Below are 25239 nucleotides of genomic sequence, written 5' to 3' on the forward strand. Positions count from 1 at the left end.
AAACAAAATATTATTTCCTAACACAGAGAAGGTTGATGCTCCTTCTCGTGCCAGGTGTTGCCCTGTGTGTGTGATCTGCAGTGATGTCGTGGGTGGTTTGGTTTGATGGATTTTTTTTCTTCCCCCACTGAAACTGGGCTGAGAGCTGGCATTTGAACAAGAAATGTGATGAATGAAAAATGCTTCCTGTTCCTTTTATTAAAAACTACTGAAAATTAGCACTGTGTATGTGGGACTGATGGAGAATGACAAATTCACCAGTCCAAGGTTTGAGCTCAGACTGTTAGAAATGGCAGCATATATTTCTACTGACTGAAAGAATATCACAGATTTAAATAGATCTGCTACCCTCTGTTCCCTTGACTGGGTTTTGACTCTATTTCACAATTATGAAAGTACTTGGATGTCAAGTGAATCATATGAAGTACAAGAGAGAAATAACTTTTTTTTTTTTTCCTTTCTTTTCCCCTCCACATTTTCCAAAATTGCAGCCACAGGAATAAGTCTTCAGGCTGGCCTCACCCTTCAGGGACCTGGAGCTTGAACCAGGGGACACCATATGGATGGGAGATGACGGCAAACAGAGATGGAAGAGACTTCTTCATCAGGTCAGTGTGCAGGGTGAGCTGTGCAGGGTGGGGCACAGCACTGCAGCCCTGCTCTCAGCTGTGTTGCCTTGGAATCCTGACTCCAGCTCAGCCCTACACAGTTAATGGCCACTGGTTTGATTCATGGCACAGGGACAGCTCAGACTCTGCTTTCTGCACTTTGCTTTGGCCCTTGGTTACTTCTTTTGCTCAAGAGAATGTTGATAATATAAGGACCTGTAATTCTTTGAGAATTACAAGTGAGGTCGTTAACAAAAGATAAATAAAAAATAAAAATGCCTTGTTTAAAGAATGAGGCAGAAGGTCAGATCTGACTTAGACTTCCAACTCTCCTCTGTCTCTGCCATGTTGATGCCTTAGGATTTAGCTCTTATATTTTTCAGATCCTATTCTACTTTGGTGTATAACTCTAAAACTCCACAGCCTGTCAGGCACTGTTCTCCCATTTTATTCAGACAAAACAATTCCTCTCAAGGCCTGAAACTCAAGGGCACCTTATTGTCTGAGGCCCTGAGAGATATAAACAATAGTGAAGTGGGGAGGCAAACTTGGAGTAAATTACTTCAGTACCTGAAATTGTAATTGGAGGATTAACCCCTGATATGTAAATTAACCAAACTTTCAACTGGATGAAAAACTCATCACGGGGCTGAAGCCCCTTGGAGGCTTCTGACTGCCCAAGGTGTAACTGTTGAAGGCCTTTAGTAAATACCCACTTTTGTTCTCTTAATTTCATCTAGCCTCTGTTTTAGGTAACTACTCCAGGGCATCAGTGTGATGCCTTTTGGTTTGTCTAATATATTCAATATACTGGTAATAAGAAAGTGTGTGTTTGGATCCTTTATAGTAAATATACTAATTCTTATCTTTCCCATAGTTTTTACCTATGGTTTCAAAAATAAATGTCAATGTGTATGATGTAATTGTAAACATAATTGGTGCCTATTTTTCCATTATAAACTGTGCATAATTATTTTTTAAATCACTGAGGTGCCTTGTATAAAATACATTTTGCTGTTCTGGCAAATGTACTCTTAGATGGCTTTGGAACTTCTTCATTAAAAAGGGGTGATGGTAGTGGGATAGCAGAACCATTGGCTGTTTTGCATTCTTTTCTTTGGCTTATATTTCATTTTTAAGGCTAGCATTTTGATTCTGTTCTTGTGAAGTTTTGGTTCTTTTATATTCTTATTTAATTTTTGTCTTTTATCAACCTATTTAGAAACTTGCAGGTACTTGAAGAAGTAATGGATGAGAGTTAAAACTCTTTTAACACTTAGTAGAAGGATCAAACATATTTTTAATTGACTGTTAAAAATCTTTACTTCTCTCAGGATCCTTCAACTGCAAAAAAAGAATTGTAAAGCATAAGAGTGAAGATCCTGTTACTGTGCTTTGTTTCCCTGGCTGTTTTGCCCCCAGGGTCTGCCTTGGCTTCCTAGGAGGCATTTACTTTCAGAGCCAAAACCAAATTTGTAGCAGCCTGGTGACCTGAAGGCTTTCAATATTTAGAGCAATTTCCGACCTGTCCAAATTGGAACAAATTTTCTGGGTTAATGAGGGCTCAGAAACTGACTTTGAAATGTTGTTTTCTTGCTTCAACAAGTACTTGTCATGCATTGGATGTCTGGAAGATGGACAATGTGAAGCTGAATGCCAGGCACGGTGTAACTGTAATAGCATAGGTTTTCTGAGTTAATTAAGGTTGTCAAGAAGTGTAGTGAACCTCCAAAGTACTGTGCAGATGCAAGATTGTTGTTTCTGTTGCTCAAGGTAGTGAAGATACCTGCATATCTCATTCTTATTTTCTGCAGACTGTTGGTATGTTCTTGTCTGTGTGAATGAGATTCATTTGAAGGATTAATATCCTGATTCTGAAGGCAGGCTCTCCATTTGATTGCTCCTCTTTTCTCACTGGTCACATAATGGGATTCTGTGCTTGTTGTGTAGCTGTCAACAGCTGTAGCTTATAAAATGCAGTGCCTTGGTACTCATTAATTTTGCAATTTGGGAATGTTTATTAATCCTCTGTAGCTAATGATTATTTTGTTTATTTTTTTGGAATGGCTTTTAGTACCTTAAAATTCCACATCGCTCTCTTATATTGAGAAAACTGTATCTAGGACAAAAAAAAATCTATAACAGGGAGTGCCAATTTATGCCTTAAGTAGTATTAGGCCTGTGGTTGTTTTGTTGTTGGGGTGGTTATTTTGTGTTTTTTCTTCTCATGCTCTTACAAGGTGCTTGTTTTTCATTCTCTTTTGGGCTCTAGTCTTTTTTCCATTTTTCTCTGTGTGGGGATAGCAGACTACATGGAGAAAAATACCCTGCTCTTGAGAGGTAGAGAGCATGAGACTTCTGTGGAAACAGATCTGTAGAAGCCTTTGATGTTTTGTGCCAGACTTCCCAACCCACCAGAATCTCTGAGCAGTGTCAGCTGCAAGTTGAACCAGATACCTACACATTGCATAGTTTATAGTACATATTCCTACATTACATGTTCATATGGTATTAAATGTTTTAAAGCAACAGCATTGGCTGCTTCCAGTGTAGTTATGCATGAAATGACACTCCCAGGAATGCATTAAAAGCCAATACATTTGTGTATTAAAAGCCAATACATCCTAAACTTGGACAATTTGGAAATAAAATGAAACCAGGAAACCATTTGGAGCTGTACTGCTGCATTGAGTCACTAGCTATCCACAATTACTAGGGAACATCAGCCCCAGTGGCTACTACAGTGTGGCTGGCTAGTTCCATTACATCTATCTTGATTTTAGAGGAATGACCAAGGACTAAACAGAACCAGTGACTTGCCAGTGATTCCTCTGTGTAGGTGTCCATAGTATCTGTCCTTACAGTGACTTCTCTCTGGCTTTCAAAACAACTGTTTTTGCAAATACTACATGAGACTGTCTGAATAAAAACAGAATTTAATTTTCTTTCCTTCATTTTCACACCTAGATTTTAGGAATGATATAGTGAGATGGTTGTTGACAGTTATGCCAATAAAGACAGGAGAGAGATCAGCGAGATAGCAATTTTTATTGTCTCTAAGGCTTTTTATTGCCTTAGAGATTATGCAGATTAACAAATTGCATCACACTGAAGGAGAAAAAGCAATTCAAATACTTTGCTTGGTTTTGATTAAAAATGCATAAGCCAGGTATATCACAATGAAATGTATGCATGATTTCTGTACAAGGAAGTAACATAATTCATAGGGACATTAACTGCTTTTTAATTAAATAATTTACTTTGTGCCATATGCACATATCCATTCAACTACAAGAAGACATATTGTAATTTTGAAATTGTGTGAGGAATAGAGAATCCAGGAGAATCTTCTGGTGAAATGGAATGTAATTACATAGTGTTGGTGCAAATGCTTTAAGGCATGAATGGGAAGAGATGTTTATTCTTTCTGCTGGAGCAAATTTGATTTCTTTCAAATCTCTGAAAGCCCTTATGACATGAGCTAATCAGGGGCAGCTTCCACTGCCAGGCAGTGCTTTTGTAAAAGTGTGAGAAGAATCTCTAATCAAAATATTTTCAGATGTTACTAACAATTCAGTATCTCTTCTGTACAAATGGCACAACCAGGGTCATTTTGCAAACCTCTAAAATATTTTTTCTTAAGTTTAGGCCATGGTAAATTGAAGTTTCAGAATTTCACCCATTCCTTTTAAGTTGTCCCTTTTACTTGAAATAGCATCATGAGATAAGTAATACATTTTAGTATGGGAGGATGGCAATCATTTAGTATTCTCACAATCTGTTTTTGTATTCCACAAGCTAGACTTTTAATAAGAAATAATTTGAATATGGTATATTTATTTAACCACTTAAAATCCTAAATGTTTTATTTGCATCTATTGTATATGCTGTGCAGTATATGATGATGAGAAATTGTGTAATCTTAATTTGAATAAAAGCATGACACTTACTAAAAATGGTTTGGGATGAATATAGTATTCCAGAGAGATAGTATGTGGAGAAGGTTTTGGCTAATTTTGTGTACAAAAGGTTTATCTTCATGGCAATTTTAGATCCTTATTTTTGCCATTGCTGTGATTTAAGTGGTTTTTGGACCTGTACATTTTTTGTCCTTTGCCTTGTGGAAATCTTGCTGCTTGTCAGATCTGGAGGGATGTTGACAGAGAAATGCACAGGCAAAAGTTAATAAAAAAGTCAATCTTATGGAGAAAGCAATAAATTTTATGTTGGTTTTCCTCTAAGCCAGTCCTTTGCATAGTCTGATGAAGCTGCAGAATAGTTTAGCATGGAAGAATCCTCTGCAGGTCAGCCTGTCCAGCCTCCTCCTCAGACCATGGCTAATGCCAGGTGATGAGCAGCATTGCTGCCACACTGAAATATCTGACTGGCTTGAGAATAGGGTTGCCACAGAGTTGTATTGTCTTAAACTGCCCTGCAACTGCACTTTAAGGTGCGAGGTGAAGCAACATTTGCTGCCTTCAAAAATCATATCTTTTTTATTCCTATTGCAGTTTAATTCCTAAGGAATGAGATACTTTGGTATTTTCATGGAGCTAGTTTCTGTCATTCAAATAAAGGCCAGAGAATGTGAAATAAAATTAGATGAAAGGAAGCATAGCCTTTCTCATGTGAACTTAAAGTAACACTGGTACCTCTGAGATGTAGTTAGTTATTAGATTCTCAAGATAGAGGGGTCTGTTAAGTCAGTTTATTGCCTTATCCTTGTTTTCAAGAGGTGCTGTTGGTTGTGTTTATTTTACTTTATTGTTTTTATTGGTTGTGTTAACTTATTCTTGCTATTGCCTGGGAGAGAGTGATAGGGTCTGTCTGTGATTCCACTGTGGTTTGCTCCCTATTTGACTCCAAGGACCCTGACCATCTGTACTTTGTGCATATTAGCTTGCCTCTCTGCTCAGTCTGGAATAAACTGAGCGAACAGTTGGGATCCCAGGCAAGAAATTAAAGGAAGCACACCCAGAGATCAAAGCCTGCAGCATTATTAATGCTTGGCTTGAAACCACAGGTCAGTCTCCAGAGTGCAAGTAGAACCATGAGAGTACTACTTGTCAAAAGTATTTCTGAATTTTATTTATGTTAATATGACGTGTTTGCTAGAGCAGTTGAAATGACTAAGTGGCCCACATAGCAGATGAGGGAAACTCTGAGGATGTTGGCTACTTGGACTTCAGCAAAGTCTATGATGTTGTCTCCCATGGCATTCTCATGGAAAAGCTGGCAGCCCATATTGGACAGGTGCTGTCTTGACTGGATTAAAAACTGGCTGGATGGCTGAGCCCAGAGAGTAGTAGAAAATGGCATCACATCCAGTTGGAGGTCAGTCATTAGTGGGGTTGGTTCCTCAGAGCTCAGTACTGGAGCCAGTCCTGTTTAATGTCTTTATTGATGATGGCCACGAGGAGATCAAGGGCACCCTCAGTGAGTTCATGGACACTTAGTGTGGTGGGAGCATGGATCTGCTGGAGGCTTGGAAGACTTGCAGAGGGATCTGGACAGGCTAGATTGATGGGGTGAGGCCAGTGGTGTGAGGTTCTGTTGAGGAATACAGCCAGTGCAGGTAGCTCAGTGTGCAGCTGCAGTGTGAGCTGCAGGCTGAGCTCTGTGGGGTAGCAGCTGGCACTGCAGGCAAGAAGCCATGAGCTGCCACCCCAAGGATCCCAGACCTCCCTGTGCTTAGACTGTGAGAATATAAAAGCCAAGGTTTTGTTTTTTCAGAGCCCCTCCTCAGAGGCATCCAGCTCAAGCTGGTATTTTGTTATTGCACCATGATTAAATTATTCTAAGCATTGAGATCTGTGAGACTCTGCTATGGGAAACTTGGGGTTGAGCTAGTAAGGAAACCTGGTCTGACTGTGAGTGTGGGGTGTGCAAAGGGGCCTTGGTCCCAGCTTAGGGGGTGTGAATGTGACAGAGTGACTCCTGGATGGTCAGGGACAGATGAACAAGTCCAAGTTTCTGGCTCCTACACTTCAGTCACAACACTTCCTGCAGCATGACAGGCTTAGGGAAAGTGGTTGGAAAGGCCAGTGGAAAAGGTGCTGAGGGTGTGGGTTGACTGTGGGCTGAACATGAGCTGGTGTGTGCCCATGTGGCCAAGAAGGCCAACAGGATCCTGCATTGCATCAAAAACAGTGGAAACAACAGGACCAGGGAAGTCATTTTCCCCCTGTACTGGCCACTGCTGAGGTCACACCTTGGATCCTGTGCTCAGTTCTGGGTCCCTCACTTCAGGAAAGACACTGAGGTGCTGGAGTGTGTGCAGAGAAGGGCAGCAGAGCTGGTGGAGGGTCTAGAGAGTTGAATCACATGGGGAGCTGCTGAGGGAGCTGGGATGTTCAGCCTGGAGAGAAGGAGACTGTATGGAGACATTACTGCACTTCTCAACTACCTGAATAAAAGTTATAGCAAGATGAGGGTCAGCCTCTTCTCCCAGGCAGCTAGTGACAGAATGAGGTGATACAGCCTCAAGCTGCACTAGGGGAGGTTCAGGTAGGACATCAGGAAGAATTTCTTCATGGAAAGGGTTGTTAAACATGGGAACAGATTACCCAGGTGGAGTCACCATCCCTGGAGGTATTCAAGAAATTTCTCTACGTGGCACTTAGTGCTAGGGCTTAGATGACAAGGTGGTGGTTGGTCAAAGGTTGGACTTGGAGGTCTTTTCCAACCTAAATGATTCTGTGTAACATCATATTTTGATATCTTGCGAGCCTTGCTTTTTGCCAGTGCTGTTGTATTTAGTATCAAAACATTATTCTAGACTTCTTCCAGGTGTATCTGGCAAGCTTAATTCTTTTCTCTAAGGTATGTTATCCTGCATATATCATCTCTGTGATTTTTGCCTTGTGAAATCATTACATTTAGGTTGTCCTTGTTTGGCTTAGTAGCTGTGCTATTCCTGAAACATGAAATTCTTAAATGTCAGCTTCTGCCCTGTACAGAAAATAGAGGTAACGTGTTTGTGTTCTTTGATAACTAGTGTAGATCACAGCATCCTAAATTCTCCAGGCATACACAGTAGAATATTTCTTTGCAATCAAACAAGGTGTGATATTCTTTTATACTCAAGTACTTAACTAAATTTTCTTTAGTAGTCTTCATATTATTCTTTTAGTGCCTGCTGCACTCAGAAGAGGAGCTCAGTTGTGTTTTCTCAGAGTTCACCTCTGTGCCTGTTGCATGCATTCTGTCTGGCCTCTGTGCTTCTGCTTGTACACCCAGTTCTCATAGCTGGCCAGCAATGTGGAATGACACAACACAATCATTGATGATATTAATGGCCTATCAATCAAGCATCCTGCTTATTAAGGACCACTAATTTATACCAGATGCAAAGCTGAGGCTCGCAGCCTGCTAATCAATTTACTTCAAAATAAATAAGCACAGAAGATCAGACCATTCATCATTTTTTTAAAATTATTATTTTCTTTTGTTATGTCTAGCCTACACCAACTTTCTTGTACATGTGTTCTGTAGGTGTTTGCTCTGTTGGAAGGTTCTGAAAACCATCAACAAATATAAGTAAAATATAGTGAAAGCCTTGATTGTTGTTACTGTGTTGTTCATTTTCCTGGGTTTTGAAATGGCTGTTGTTATTTTACCTTAAAACTACCGTAGTGCATAAGGCCATAATGAAAGTTTGTAGTCACAGGAACCACCTTCTGCCCTGTAGGTGTGATATTATATAGTGCTTTACGGAGCACACTGCATTCTTTCATCTCTTGACTACACAAACAATGTTGACCAGATTCACGGGGCATTTATGTGACATTCACAAAAATAAGAGCAGCACAGCTGCTGCTGCTGCTTCGTTCATTCATCACCTGTGCAGAGCAGCTTTCCTTGGTGAGGGCTGTGAACAGAGGCAGCCCATGTGCCATTTCAGTGCCTCCAGCCAAAGGCTGACTGCCACGCACCTCCTCGGGCATCTCTGCTCCCAGGTGAGATGCCAAGGGGAAGAAGGGCAGTGGAATCACACTCTCTGGCCCACTTATTCCCGAGTCCCTAAAAGGGACATCCAATGAGATTGAATGGCAGGCAGTTTAACAGTGATAAAAATAGTACAACCTATATAATTAGCAAATAGAACTCTCAGCTACAGGTTACAGTAAAGCCCAAAATGCTTCATAGAATTCAAGTGTACATTTGCAAAGTACATTTGTAATAAGACTTTCACTATTAAATTACATTGGATTAAAAAAATTAGAGCAGATATAAAATCTTATGTTTCAGACAAGCGGGTGAGTCAGCTGCTGACTGCCTAGGGCTAGGACGAAACTTCCTGTATTAATCAGGTTATTCTATAATTACAAGGTTTCTTGCACCTTCCTCTGAAGCGGGTACTGAGTGCTGTCAGAGAAAGAATACTGGACCAGGCGGACAACAGGTCTGATTGGTATGGCTATTCTTGATTTTTCTCTCTCTTTTATGCGTTTTTTTTTACATTCCCTTGTCACTAATATGGATGGTTGATAAGAATAGTGTGCTATTAGAGAAGGAGTGCTACTCTGCTTCTTTCAGACTGCATACAAATTTGCCTTCTGTTGCTAAGGGTTTGACCTACTCAAGGACAGGATCATATGGTGGAAGGGGGAGTGGGTCTAGAAGAGATGAGCTGCAGCAGGGATACACAAATGCAAGTGACTGTTTAAAGCAAACCTGAATAATTAGAAAGGAGCAAAAGGAAAATTATATAGCAACCTGTTTATGTCAGTGGTTTGCCTAGAGACTACTCGGGTATGGTGAAAAAGAAAGTATTGCTAAGTCAGCTCAACCTCCTGAAAAGAGGGGACGATTTAACAGTTGTCCTTCCTTTGCAAGAGATGTTGCTCTAGCCATAAATATGGCAGTAATAAATATGACAGACAAAGTCATGCTAATACTGGCTAGGATAAATCGTTGTTATAATGGAGGGTATGATAGCAAGGAGATGACTGTTTGTGGGGTTGTTTTGTTTAAACTAGAGCATGGGAAAATGGAGAGTTCATTGCATTGTAAGGCAGCTGTAGCTAGCCTGGTTAGTGTGCTCTAAGTCGGGAGCTAGTCACAGCAGCGTGCCTCCCTCCCTCTCTTCTGGCTTGCAGTTTTTGAGTCCCCTGTGCACACACAGAGAACCCTCACTGGCTGAACCAAGAGTATCTCTCAGACTGGAAAGGTGAGGCAGGTTATACTAGAAGGTGTGAATGCGGGTGAGACTCCTCAGAAGAGAAGAAGCTTTTGCTCAGTCATTTGCCTTGGGTTGCCTGGCTGTAATTATCCCTAAGTGGAGTACAGGGAATCTTACTGTGGGCCTCTGCTACTGCAAATTTGATGTTTCTGAGCTAGTCCTCTGTGTTTTCTCCAAACACAAACTGGATGAAATTCAGAGAAGCATTGAATCCTGAACACTGTTAGTACTCTTGTGTGCTTGAAGGTGGATTAGGAAGAAATAATGCTTCTGGAGCAGAACCTGTATAGGAAAAAAAAAAAAAAAATCTAAGTACCATAACCCAGGATTATAGAGTACATTAACACAGAGAGGTGCAAAGATTAAATCATTAATATTGTTGGAGTACACAGCGTTCTAGGTAGGTGTTTCATATGGAATAACAGCAGCTCATCTGTGAGTTGCAGCATGTAAATGCTTTTGTAGAAACATTGCTTTGGTTCACCAAGATACCCTTCCTGAGAGTGTAAAACAAATTAATTCTTGTAAACAGCTTGTGTGAGAAAGTCCCCACTGGAGCATCTCTCATGTAAAACAGTGTGGTCCCTACAGAACTGAGATTAAAAGTGTCAATTTCTGGTTCTGCAAAGCCATGCAAGTGGTTGGAAGAGTGGTAGTGATTTGTAAGAAGTCTTACCTTGGATCACATGCTGGAATCCCTGATGCAAGCACAGAGACTGCATATGAAATAAAACCAGGCTATGTAAAAGTAAAGAGAGGAATACAGCCCTAGAAAAACCTAAAAGGTGTTTTCTGTAGTATGTATATGGGGCCTTAGTGGCCGTGAGCTTGAAAAATTAAGTAAGACAAAGCTGTCTGGTACTTGGTGATGGAACTGGGACCTTTCACAGCAAAGTCTAGGTGAAAACTTCTCTTAGAGCTGCAGTTATAACACTGAAATAAAAATGTGCTGGAGCTGGGTTATAGAGCTGAAAAAAAAGAAAAATGTATGACAGTTAGCACACTATATTGCTGTTCTTTAAATAACACAGTTAAAGTTTACCAGTTCATCATGGTGTATGTAGAAAATTTAAAATGAGTTACCTAAAGTGTTATGCCATGCCAGGAAATGCCATATTTCCAGCAGACATTCAGATACTAAAAGACTGCATGCTGATGTATGTGAAAGCCAGCACTTAGGAAGCCTAATTCATCCTGTTGGATGAATTTCTCTCATATTAATATATTTACAATTTTTTGTAAAGAAAATCAATATAAGCCTCCTGTGAAAGGTTCTTGTCTGGATTGATATTGTAGAACAGGAAAATAATTTGTTTTAGAAAGACAAGATGGTAGTACCAAAAGTTTACTGAATTTTAATTCTCATTTAGTTTTTAATTGCCCTTCTTACAATAAAATACTGCCAAATTATACTCAAAATTCTCAGGTCCCAAATATAATTCTACAAATCTTCATAGTTTGTATGTTGTCATATATATTAAGATTCAGGTAAAGAAATAGTTCAACTGAACTCAAATTAATCTAGTCACATTATGACTCACTGCAATATTTTGAAAGCCATTTATCTCAAGTTCACTGAAATCCTGGACCGTTCCACAGAACAACTTCAATTTAAAATAAACCAATCAAACTGTGTCGCTGTGCAATTAAATATCTCCATGGTAACAGGGATTAAGCACATAAGGTAAAGACCTGCTGACAGTGCAGAGATTATTTCAAATTTCTGGTTCTTCCAGCAATAGACAAATGAATTTACACTTTTTGTGTTGAGCAGTGGGAGACATAAAATGAAAGCGATTGAGCTACTTCTGTGGCATCTTGGGACTTCAGACAGTATATTCTTGACAGAGGAAGTAATTAGCTGGAATTACAAGTAGGAATTTAGCAGACAGATACAAATAAGCATTTGCTCATGGGATTTATTTAGCATTTCATAATTAAAACCTGGATAGGCATATTATTTAGGATACAAATAGCATGGAAAGATCTTGCCATAGTTTAAGAATTTTTACAGCATAATAAAACCATTTTTCCTCTAATTTTTAAGTGATTTGAGGTTCACTTAGGAGAGAAGGTTATTTGCAGCTCTGCTATCAAGTAATATTTTTAATGAGAAATGTAATCCTAGAGTTGTAGTGCAGATGGACACACTGATATTCAGTGAAGACATAGGATGATGGTTTAATCAATCCTAACATTTTTTCATTCTCTCTGACTCTATTCCTAGCTTTCTCATGTGCATTTATTAAAACTACTGGAAATGCACATCTGCTGGCATGTGTGGTTTTCAGCTTTCAGTTATGGGGCTTAGGGTTGGTTTGTTTTTCTTTTCTCAGATTGGCTTTTGATTTGGTTCCTAGGGACATAGGGTGACTTGGAAGGGACCTTAAAGGTCGCTCAGCTCCAACCATGTGCCATGCACAGGGACACCTTTCATTAGACTGTGTTGCTCAGCCCTGCATCCAGCCTGGCCTTGAAAACTTCCAGCAATGGGTCATCCAAAACTGCTTTGGGCAACCTGTATCTTCCAGTGCCTCACCACCCTCAGAGCAAAGAGCTTCTTCCTAATACCTAATCTAAATCTAGCCTCTTTCAGATTAAAATCATTGCTCCTTGTCCTGTCATTGAAAGCCCTTGTAAAATGCCTTTCTCCAGCTCTTAAAGTGCTGGAAGGCTGCTGTAAAGTCTCCCTGGAGCCTTCTCCAGACTGAACAAGCCCATGTCTCCCAGCCTGACTTGATAGAGCTGCTTTTCTGCCAAACTATGGGAGGCGAGCTGCCCCAGTGTGCAAACAATTCATCCTGTAACTCTTCATTCTCTATTAGGCAGATGTGAAACATGCAATGCTTTTGTATTCTGAATATTATTTCAGTATTTTGAGCTCACAGTATGTTGAGATGAAAGGTGTGGTGGCTTCCCACCACTAGGGCTTACTAGTTTGATGTTGGCATTGGAATCATGCTGGTCTCATTCTTTGTGGCAGGATGGACTTCCACCCTTGGATAGCAGATATGTTGGAAAATGTTGGAAAACATTTTATGAGACCAGGTTGTCAGATGGACCCACAACTAACTGTACCTCTTCAGTTGGAATTAGAACTTACCTACCCTGTCAGGCTACATTTTGTTGTCTGCTTCTGATTATGGGAGACTATACAGTCTTGGATGTCTTTGGTTCCCTGTTTATTTCAAGCATAAGCTTAGGTCTCTGTGTGTAAAGAGACAGGTTTTTTAGCTGTGCTCTTATGAAGAGACATTGCTTCAATTGCCCTGGTTGTCTGACACTCAGCTTTGTGTTAGAATGTCCCTCCTTTGCCGTTGAGATGCAATTTTTTTTTTTTTTTTAATATCTTGGGATGAAAAATGTTTGTTAAAAATTCATAATAAATATGGCAGATATATCTAAAAGTCATCATAATGGTACATTCCTAAAGGAAGAGATTAATACCCAGCACATTTGGTAGGAATGAGTGTAGAGTGTGTTTGTGGCTGTATTCTTTCACCATTCAAAAAGTTAGCTCCTGGCATAAGCATCCAGCAAATGTAGAAGGGAGAAGTACTGAAACATTGATGAAACTTAAGGTAAACCAGAAAGTCAGGAGTATATGGAGGAGGTGTCTGAAGGGACAATTTCAAAGATAAAGAGAGGAGGGAGTGCTGTTCTAGATAATGAAATTCCTGGGCTTGACCAGGTGGAAACAACAGTTTTACCTGGAGTCTGAAGAAATACTTCATATTTCTGTTCCTGTTTATAATCCCTTTTGTGCAGTGTTTTCTTCTTGCTGCTGTATTTATTGGTTTTATTTAATCCAGTCAGTGCCTTGAGCTGGACAGAAGTGATTTGGCAAAAAGCTGTACTGATAAGAGACATTTTGGGTTGGACCATGAGGGGCTGATTCTGGCAGCTCATAATAATGGCATTTAGAGGTTTTGTTGCAGGATTCCTGTTGCCAGCATCCAATGAAGTTGCATTTCCATCCTTTTAACTGTGTCCTGTGGAAGTATGAGCTAATGATCTGTCTCTGAGAAGGAAATCTTAACAGCATATAATTGGTGTTACACACTGACAAGTTGTAATTTTCCAATCAGGAATCTTTTTAGTTAAAATATACATATAAAAAATAGTAGTTTCAGTGCCCTGAAACACAAGCCAAAATTGTGGCTATATCTTGAGAAAGATTTGGTTCCCCAGTGTCACACTGTGACTACCTAGAAGTTTCCAGAAGGCTTTGAAGCATGCCTGGTAAGAGAAATCCCAACATCAGTATACTCAAGCTCCATTTGAGACAGTCCTGTTAGTTTTCCTGACTAGAATTAATTAATGCAAGTGCAAACTAATGGGCAGATCATAGAAACAGCTGCTTTCATGGCATGAGCCTTCAGGAACAGTGTTCCTGAAGGAGGAACCCTATCATCTGAACATAATGTGTAATAGATGCACAGCTGGTTCCTCAGCCTTGCCTCTGTGACTTGCATGGGAAATTGAGCCCTGTGCTGAAAGGCTGGTGCTGTTAGGGAGAGTGACAGGACAGGGCTTCGTGCTCAGCTGCCTGGAGAGGCAGGTTTGGTTGGATGGCTGGATTTTTTCCATAAGCTTCTTTTCCATCAAGCTGTACTCAGAGGGAGCTGGAATATCCAGACAGCCTTAGAAAGAAAGGATGTCATGACTGTCCATGCTCAAGATGTGGCAGTGTGGAAGTTTTCCAGGTAGCAGTTAGCTTAATGGTGCTGTTGTTTGATTTTGAGTACAAACATAGAGAATTGATCAAATCTCCAGAGAAATATTCTCAAAAATGTTGGGTTTTGATCACTGGATTCTTTTTTTTTGTTTCAGGTTTGTTTGTTTGTTTGTTTGTTCGGTTTTTTGTTCGGTTGTTTTTTGTTTTTTGTTGTTTTGTTTTTTGTTTTTTGTTTTTTGTTTTTTGTTTTGTTTCAGGGTTTTTTGTTGTTTTTGTTGTTTTGTTTTTTAGGCAGTATTTGGTTGGTTTGGTTTTTTGTTTTTTTAATACTAGAGGAGCACACACATCTCTTGCACTTGTGTAGTGATTCTTGCTGATGCTAAGAATTGTAAAAATGTGTTACATATTGAAAGAAGACATTTTTAATAATCTGGATTTATAGTCTAATTTATAAATTCTCACATCTTTCAGCAATTTCATGCATGCACTTGAAAACTGTGAGAGGCAGGCATATTTAGCTGAATAACCACATCTGTAAATACATTGCAAAAAAGCAACAGATGTGCAAGGAAAGGTTAAAAGGACTGACCAATATCGAGAAATTTGTAAAAAGCAGAAACTGGAGGGCTGTAGTGAGGTTACAGAAGTGTAGCATGAATTTGTTCTTACAGTGGTTCTTTATCCTTACAAAAGAGAATTGGGAGACCTCTGAATTTTACTGTGTTTGTCTGGGCTCTTTACACAAAGACATGATGGAGGATTAATAACAAAATCTTCCCAATTATCTAAAAGTAATTGATCAAATGACTGAGAAGAGGAATCTTTATATGTTAGCTGATTTGCTGAGAGAAGTTCAAGTTTCATCTTTTGGGTATGTCACTGGAAAATGCTGTTGTAGAGATAGGGAAGCATTATTTTTTGCATATTTAGACAGCCTTGGGGGGGGGGGATTCAAAATGCAACAAATGCAGAAACTTCTGTTAAAATTGTTTTGGTGAGGAAAAAATTAGGGGAGACAAGAACATTTGAATTGTCTAATACACAAAAGTAAGATCAAGAGGGAATGAATGCCAGGAAGAAGCAACAAATGTTTAAAACAAAGAATAATTTGTGGCAAAAAACCTAAAAGTATTATACTTTCAATTTGCAAGACAGAAGGCTCCTATGGATTAGAACAATGCAGTTAATTTCCAAATTTACAGCCAGAGCACTGGATTGAGTAATCCAAAATGTATTTATACTGATTATTGGTAAATATTTAAAAAAGGGTATAGGACACAGTTTATATGATAGAATGTAAAAAAGCAAGGGTTTGGAGATGGTGGCAAACCAGATCATTGCCATTCCTGTTTTCCTGTAAGTCAAGTGACACTTCTTTCTTTAGCATGTAGAACATGAAATCTAAGCAACACTTTTGCAAAACCGACTTAATCTACTATATGCCCTTAGAACCTTTTGCAAATATTAATGAAACATATCTAATTATCTCTGTTAGACAGATTACTCACGGCAATTGAGATTGCCATATAAAAGTGGAATAAAAATCAGTGCTTTTAGTTACCATATGGGTAATAAAAATACTTAAATGGGATGATATTCAGGAAGATGATATCATTTGACCAGGCTTTTGGAAAACTGGATAAATGCACTTTTCTAAATGCTGTCACAGAATGATGTATAAGTCTATTTTAAAAATGCTTTTGTTGAAAGATAGGAGAGAAAATATTGTTTTCCTGAAGTGTTTATACGTAGTATCAGCAAAATGTTTTTCTTCTTCAGGAAAACAGGCATTGTCATCAATCTTATTAAAGGATAAAACATGGAAGTAGTCTGCAAACATAAGGGCAAGTTAAAGGACTATTTCTTTCTGGAAGTTTTGAGTTTTATACTGTTTTCTGATAACCAGGATCCGTTATTAATTTCATCAGGATATGATGGTTGTCCTCTTCTGCCCATCTATCTAAAAAAGCAATTGCTTGTATCTGATATAATTTTTTTGAAACAACATTTAGGGAATCCTTTTGCTCATGTGAACTTCTGCATAATTGTGGTAATATGTGAGGTATTTTTGAGCGAGCAGACTTTTGCTGCCAATAATATAAATGGTAGTGCTTTAGAAGTCTGCTAGTTAGACAGCTCTTCAGAGAAACAAAACACAACAATTTGAATTCATTTGCCATTTATATGGTACAAGTTGCCAAAGCCTCCATAGTTTGGACAACCTGTGTAATAGTCAGCTTCCTTAGTCTAATGATACAAGTTTCCTTCACACAGGTTGTTAGTTTTGGTGTTTGATTATTTTATTAGTTTGTTTTAAAGACTGGCTTTTATTTTTGCTGTTCAGTATCAATAGCACATTTTCTGGCATGTGGAGACATGCCTTGAACAGGCTATCAACAGTTTGCAGTGGTGCAGCACAGATCCTTCAGTACCCACCACAACTACCCAATACAAGGAAATACAGATCTAAAATAGTGTCAAACAACAGTTGGAACTGGAGCAACTGGCTACTTATGTCCAGAATGTTCTGTACATGCTTCATCAGATCTCCTTTCTGGCTAGTTCCATGTTTCTTTCCCTTCTTATTCTAATGTATAGAATGCTAATGCTCCTAATGAGTTCTCAGACATATATATGTTACTGTTTCAATGAAAGTAGAACAACTAAAGTAATGCTAGTCAAATGTCGAAAATGTTTTAAGAGAGGGCAGATTGGTGACCATCTAGATCAGAAGGGATCCCTCCCATCCTGGTCTGATGGCCCCAGCCTGCTGCAGTCCCCTGTCCCCTGGTCCAGCTCCCCATGAGGCTGAGCACACAGTCCCCATGACTGCATGCAAAAAAGCTCCAGACTGGCACAAATGACCCCAGGATGATGCATACAGGCAACCAGTGCCTCTGCAGGCACCACATCAGCACAAACAGCCCACCCATGAACAAGACCAGTACCAACAGCCTGTTCTTACTCATCAGCAACTGGATCTTGCATATGGGGTGCTTGCTATTGGGACATGTATGCCCATCCCCACCCATATTTGTGCAGAAGTGGGTGTCACCAGCAGCTAATCCACACCTGTGGTCTTCCCCACGGCAAACCCTTGTCTTTGGTCTCTGTCATCTCTTTTACTTTTCCTCATTGGTTTCACTTCCACAGCATCTGGACCTAAATTTGGTGTTTGGGAACCATCACCTGGATGCCATTAGCTTTCCATAGCAAGACCAATACAGCGCCCTTGGCACTGTTGGCCTTGCAAGTTCAGTATCCCAAGGACTGGCTGGGGTCCTGTCAAAGGTGGTGATGTTCCACATGGTTCCCCCTCACCTGCCCATGACACCCATCCAGCCCTGCTGTGCCCTCTGTAACTTGTGGGGCTTCTCTCTCTGCTGTGTGTTACAGCCACTGTTTCTCTTGATGTGCTTTCTAGTTTATCTTGGTTGATACCTGCACCTTAATCTCTGTATGCATTAAAAAAAATCCATTATGAAAACAGAATAATGTGTGTGTTTACTGCATGGTCCCAAGAACTGTCAATTCCAAATTCCATCACTCAACCTCTGGGAAAGAAAAGGGGGAATAATATATCACAAGTTAGAACAAGGGTTTTGCTCTCCATTTTTCAATGATGTTTGGATTCTAATTGAGCATAACAACTATTTTACTTGTTTTCTTTCTAACAGTACTTCAGGAAATTTAATATTTTTATTTATATGTTCCTTCTCTACAGTAAACGAGGTTTGTTGTCTAAGCCAGATCGTAGATGTATAAAAAGCTGTACAGCTCTGTGGATGTTCCAAAATTTTGGAAAAACTTGAATGAAAATATCAAGTTTTTCATATTCTCATTCTTTTTAAGAGGGCTGCTAAATGCCTTTCATCAGCAGACCATTTTTAGCTATTTGTAACCTTACATGCTTTCCTTCACCAAGGTGAAAAGTTTTGTTTCTCTCTCTTTTCTAAGACCTAAGTTTTATTTTGAAAATTCTTTTCTCTTTCCTGGAGTAATAGAAGTTGTTTTGCCAAAGTGCATTGCAAAGCTTGATTCCCAGTGTTTGAGGCAGATATTTAAAATGTGACACACACATTCCCTTGCAACCAGGGATGTAATTTCTGTTGTTGCTGTGAAGTTCTCCCATGTTGAGAGCCTTCTGAAAATTTTGTAAGTGGCCAGAAACTCAGAAGGAGCAGCAGTGCCTATGCAATGTGTGCAAAAATCACAGAGCTAAAAAGAAGTGTGCTGCTAGTGACTGCTGGTCATCAGAATGGAGAGCTGAGGAGGAAGCTCAGTGAGAATATGGACAACACAATTCGAGGAGGAACTAGTGTGAGTGGCAGGGCTTGGTTTAACTGAGTTTAACAGAATAGTTATAGGAGCTATGAGAGGAGAAGGATTAGGTGAAGAATTGGTCTCACAAGGAGATGGGAGCAGGAAAGATGGAGGACAGAGGAAGTAACAAATGACATCTGTAATTTTTTTGCAACACAGTGGCACTGACTCAAGATCTGGTTATGAGCTGTAATAAGCTTTGCTATTGTTCCGCTGGTTTTATTATAAATCTTTTGCATATGAATTCTGTGTATTTATGCCTGTCAAATGGATAGGGGCATCAAGACTGCAACATGAACATTAATATTTTATTTTGTCAAATGCCCAAAACACTTAGCCATGTGTTATATGCATATGTATTGTTTACATTATAAAACATTTTTAGAGTTCAGGAATGACATGAGTTAAGTATTAAAATGTTTTAGAGTTTAGGAGTGACATGAATTAAATATTGCAGCTCTTGCTAACTGAATTAAAATTTGTCTTACGAAATTATAATATGTAGTTGTCCTGAAATGTGACTGCTAGTAGTTCTAAAGTATTCATTTCATGCTGTGTTGCTGCCTTTCACAGAAGTGTTATTAGTATTTTAATTATGTGTATCATTGCCACTGTCAATATGAGACCACAAGATGAATACAATACAGCTCTCCTGCACAGACTACGTTTGTGTTCTGTGTTATTGTAGACCTTTAATAATATATTTCTACAAAATCTGCTGTTGGATTTAGACATTAGTTGTCATCATAGGAAATAAAGAGACAGAGTCTCTACCATAAGTCAGGTTGGCTTCATTAATGTCAGCAGAGCCCCACTGATTTACACCAACAGAAATGACACAAAAGCACTTTTTGTATTTTACTGCTTCTCCCATGAGTTGCTCTATTGCAGTGTTTCATGAGTCCTAGAATAATAGTTCATTTTCTCTTTTTTTCCCATCTTTTCCTCTCTGTGCTTTCATAGTTTTGTCAGCCACTTGAGCTCAAAAAAATCCTTACCTAGTGTAAGTGTAGAAAAAGGTTTGATATTGTGGTGTTTGTCCATAGCTGTCATGGAGGCATTTCAATTTTTACTTTTTCATTACAGACATTAGTCAAAGTGTGCTTTGGGCTTTTGTGAATAGGAAGCTGGCTGCTTGTAGCTTTTCTGGCTTTTTTCTGCCATCATAATCCACACATAAATGTTTATGGATGTGAATGGATGCCCTGTCAGCCCCATAGTATAGCACAAATTGCAAATAATTGAGCTTAATTAGGCCTACTGAGTTCATTATGATGCATTTTTCTTAGACAAGTGCATTATGGGGTCATTTTTCTGGATCAGGGTCTCAGTTGTGACTCAGGAAGAAAAAGGCCATGCCAAAGCCCAGGGCTCTGCCTGCACTGCAGTCACAGTGACAGTGGCTGTGAATCACTGCACCCCAGTCACCCTTAGCTGGGCTGGCAGGGGTGCCAGTACAATCCTGCTTGGCAGCCTCCAGCTTCAGTTTCAGGTTTTGGTGTGAAGGGGAGCAGGTTAAACCTGTGCTGTGCTCTGCAGTGCAGCAGCTGGGCTTCCCGCAGCACCCAAGGGCACTGGCTGAAAGCTGTATAGATTTCAGACTTCTCACAGTTCACTACTCAAGTATTCACTTTTATAGATAGCTGTCCTTAGTGATGGACTCAGATTTTCAGCCTGACCTGTCTTCTAATGGAAATACTCCCTAGGGATGTAGTAGTCTTTTCTGCTTGGGACAATCTCTTACATATTTTGTTGCAGTTAGCAGCCTCCACCTTGTGCTCCTGGCTTGTATCAGCAATGGCATGGCCAGCAGGACTAGGGCAGTGATCATCCCACAGCTCTCAGCATGGGGAGGCCACATCTCAAATCTTGTGTTCAGTTTTGGGTCCCTCCCTAGAGGAAAGACTGAGGTGCTGGAGCAAGCCCAAAGAAGGGCAGTGGAGCTGGTGAAAAGGTTGGAGCACAAGGCTCATGGAGAGCAGCTGAGGGAGCTGGGGCTGTTTAACCTGCAGAAAGGAGGCTGAGGTGGGACCTTATCACTCTCTACAACCACCTGAAAGGAGGCTGCACCCAGGTGGGGTCAGTCTCTTCTGCCAGGTGGTAGGTGGGAGGAAGGGGTGCTAGGGGAAGCTTAGATTGGATGTTAGGAAAACTTCCTTCATGGAAAGCATTATTCAGCTCTGAAACAGGCTTCCAGGGAAGTGATTTAGTAACCAGCCCTGAAAGTATTCAAAGACATGTAGATGTGGCACTTGGGGATGTGGTTTAGTGTTGGACTTGGCAGTGCTTGGCTAATGATTTGGCTCAGTGATTTTAAAGGCCTTTTCCAACCTAAATGATTTTGTGATTCCATGAGAACTTGCAGCTTTATTCTGTGAATAATTGTTTTTTCAGCTTGGTTGCTGTTTCAGATCAAATCAAATGTAGTGTGTGTGACTGTTTCTCCTCTTCCTGGTTGTTCCCTGACAAGAACAAAAAGTACTCCACTTCTTCAGTAATTCGCATTTTTCTACACAAAATGGCCCATCCAAAGCTAGATTCATGAAACTGCCTGAATATTAGAAATTGCATTTGTTTTTCAAAGTGGTTCATGCCCTTATGTTGGTCAATTTTGTCATCTACCTGGTGAGGTAAGCTCATGATTCCTGTTCCTTGCATGAGATTATCCAGCAGTCAGCATTCCTGGCCATGGAATGCAGCTTCATGTTGCATAAATGTGAATTAAATGCTCAGTGAAGCAGAGCAGGGACCAAGTATGACACTTGTCAGATGACTCATTTGGCTTTGCTTCAGCTTGCCTGTGGGTAATGTTTTGATGAGATTTAACTGATGGACTTTTCAATGCAGCCTTATGCTGGGTGGGTAGCAGTCATTCTCCAGTGCCATGGGAGCTTGCTGGATGCCTGGGCCCTGGGAAGCTGAGGAATAAAGCTGGAGTTACTTCCAGTCCCAGAGACTGCTCCTCCTGGGAGGGAGTGAGCCCAGTTTGAGTCCCAGATACTTCACTCCTCTGATGATTTTGAGTTTTTCACTTCAGCAAGTAAAAAGGCTGTACCAAACCCTGCAGCAGTTAAAGCAGGACTGGCTCACTGCTTTCCAGGGCTTTGGCATATGGGGGAGCTGAGGGATTGCATCCCAGTTGTCCTTTCCTTTATACTCTCTTACTGGGAATATCAGAAGGCATAGAGCAGCTGTGCCTCTTGCTTTATGGATACTAACAAATCAGGAAAAATTGGTGTTGTGCACATGTAGCTAATGTGTTCTGTTATAACCTCTAGAGAGACTTGCTCTGCTGCAATATAATTTGATCTTCAACATATTTCTTTGACAGCTGTCTTCGGAGATTAAAATAATTATTTTTGCATTCGGTGGAGTGGAACAACCCCCCACCTTGTAGACTGAAGGAAAGAAAGGAGTCTCAAACAGCTAACAAAGTTATAAAAATTACCTGTCTTCCAACAGATCCTACTTTATTTTATTCAAACTTCAACTAAGTTGCATTAAAAGATCCCATTTTTAATTTGTTTTGCAAAGTCACTTAAAACTTGATGATTTATTCTACATATATCCTCAAAACATGTTTTTCAAAATTAACGATAGAATTTTCACCCCATTTTATTCTTTCTTTTCCACATTTGACACAGTATTTTTTAAACTAGACACTAATTTTGCATGTGTGCTATAAACTTTAAAAAGGATGGTTCAGAGGTTGTGAAAATGTGAAATGTTTAGCCTTAAAAAAACAGCACTCATTCCTAGACTCTGAAAAATCTTGACCTATGGTCAAACACAGCTTAAATCATGAACATGAATAGCAGGAATAATTGTTGGCTTTTTGTTTGTTTTAGTTTTGGGTTTTTTGTTTGGTTGGTTGTTTTTGTTTCTTTGTGGTTTTTTTTGGTTTTTTTTTTTTATTTATATTTTGGGTCCAATTAAATAGCTAATGGCTAACACACACCATTACTTTGTGTTGCCATTATTATGTCTTTCCTTAGAGGATATAATGTTTGGGAAATAAGTTGTATATCCCTCATGTGATTTATGTTCATATGCATACACATATGTATACAAAAAGTATAGCCTTTCTTTGAGATAGTTAGCTATAAAACTAATTTGCTACAATTCCTTGTTTGGTCTATAACAAGCACTAGTGCTTTACTTATACATTGCTCTGTATTTTACCTGTCCTATGTGATTTGTTCCATTCAGTTTGGTTTATTTTCTAAAAGTACTTTAGCCTGTATTATTTGGTGTATACAGAGTAATGGAAGTGACTTTAAAAATGTTCATCTAAGATTAGAAATAAAAATGTTGTTGGATACTATAATGTTTTGCACGTGCAGTAAGTTTGTGTTTAGAAATTGAAGGTTACCCACAAAGACTAGAGAAAATGTGAGCCCTTTGGTGAGTGGTTCTGGGATACTGCTGACAATAGGCAGATAAAATGCTGAGATACTCAATGCCTTCTTTGCTTCAGTCTTTCCTTGCCTTTATGAATCCCAGACCCCTAAAACTAGAGGGAAGGTCTAGAGCAAAGACTTGTCCTTAGTGGAGGGTGGCTGGGTTAAAGAATGCTTATGATGGATGTAAACAAGTCCATAAAGCCATGTATTGCATACATGGATATTGAGGGAACTGGCTTACTTCACTGTGAGGCAGTTCAGCTATCTTTGGAAGGTTCCTGAAAGTGGGAAAAAACCAATTACCATGTCTCTCTTCCAGAAGAGCAGGGATTTGGGGAACTCCAGGCTGGTCAGCCTAACCTTGATCCCTGGGAAGGGATGAAGCAGCCTATCCCAGAAAGGATTTCTATGTGCAGGAAGGACAAGAAGGGGATCCAGAATAGTCATCATGGATTTACAAAGAGTAAATAATGTGTATGCAATTGACAGCCTTCTAAAATGATGGGACTGATTTGAGGGGAAAGGAGTGGATGTTGATAGCTTTGACTTTAGTGAGGTTTTAAACAATCTTTTATAAGATCCTCGAAGACAGACAGAAGAAATAAGGGTGCAACAAGTGAGGTGGATGGAAAAGTAGCTGAATGGCTGAGTCAGGAGGGTTGTGGCCAGTGGTGCAAAGTCCAGCTGGAAGTCAGTCACTAAGATGGTACCCCAGAGGTTGGTACTGAGCTCAGTGCTGAGTAACATCTGCATCAATGACGGGATGGGATGGGATGGGATGGGATGGGATGGGATGGGATGGAATGGAATGGGATGCACTCTCAAGCTGCAGGTGGTAAAAAAGCATGGGAGCAATGTAAATACACTTATTGGGTGTGAGGCTGTTTAGAGGGACCTTGCTGGGAACAGGCTCAGGGTCATTTCAGACCCTGAAATGGACAGGCAGGAACCTGATGAAGTTCAAGAGGGGGAGATGCAAGGTGCTGCATTGGTGGAGGAGCAGCAATAGGCTTGGGCCTGAGCAGCTGGAAAGCTGCTTAGCAGAAGAAGGTTGTTCCTGCTGTACTCCAAACTGACCATGAACTAGGAATGCAATCTTGGGACACAGCCAACAGCATCCTGGGCTACGTTTGGAAGTCCATTGCTCAAGGTCAAGGAAGGTGATTTTGTACCCTGCTCAGCACTGGTGTGGCTGCATCTGGAATCCAGTTCCCCAGAGAGGTTGTGGAGCCTTCGTTGTCAGAGGTGCTCAGAATCCAACTGGACACATTTCTGGACAGCTGCTCCAAGTGGCTGCTTGAGGAGGGTCTGGGCTAGATGATCTTAAGAGGTCATTTCCAGTCTCAATTGCTCTGTGACTCCATAGCTTCCCTGACACACCTTCTCATCTTCCAGCAATCTGTTAGTAGATTCATGGTGCTTCCTGTGCAGAAGTTGTGCTTAAAGAATGTTTGCCTTTTTGACCAGAAGCTGGTTTATGGTTGTTAGGTGTATTTAAAGGATCATGTTTATGAATCTTTCTAGACCTGATACTTCTATTAATGTGTGTAGAATGATACACAAGACAATAATACAATTAACACCTCAAAACTTCTGTCAACACAGTTATTATTGCTGTTATCATTTAATTTGCACTAAAGCTGCTAGAGACATTCTCAAAAAGATCCTGTTGTTTTAGACACCACTGAGATAGAAGCCTTTGAAAATTAAGCAGTACTGCATGATTTTTTCAGGGACAAAAATTTGATGAGGCCATCAGCTGAATTATTAGAATGGTCCTTGACATGTTCATGCATGTGCCATTTCACACTTCCCAAATGAACTGAAGATAGGTTGGGGTTCAGCATAGGCTGTAGGGGTCTTGTAATCCACACAAGACCTTTTGGATGTCATACCTTCTGTTGTCAAGTGTAAGAGAATAATGAGAAGTACAGTGCACTAATAATATTGGCACAGGCTGCTCTGTGCCATTTGCTCTCAGAGCCAGTGAGCAGCCTCTGGCATAATTAATTTATTGGTATTGCTATAGAGACAGAAATGTTC

The 25239-nt window shown here is 39.9% G+C and overlaps 1 protein-coding gene across 2 annotated transcripts in view; it reads left to right on the top strand.

The window, feature by feature from the left end:
- FRMPD4 (FERM and PDZ domain containing 4) overlaps positions 1–25239 on the top strand; it is a 283791-nt gene that overhangs the window by 176897 nt on the left and 81655 nt on the right. For both annotated transcript variants that reach the window (XM_079309609.1, XM_079309608.1), the window contains exon 2: positions 492–608. In XM_079309609.1, coding sequence (XP_079165735.1) covers positions 492–608 — 117 coding nt within the window. The remainder of the gene's footprint in view (positions 1–491; positions 609–25239) is intronic.

Source organism: Erithacus rubecula, assembly GCF_903797595.1.
Source record: "Erithacus rubecula genome assembly, chromosome: 1".
NCBI classification, from domain to species: domain Eukaryota; kingdom Metazoa; phylum Chordata; class Aves; order Passeriformes; family Muscicapidae; genus Erithacus; species Erithacus rubecula.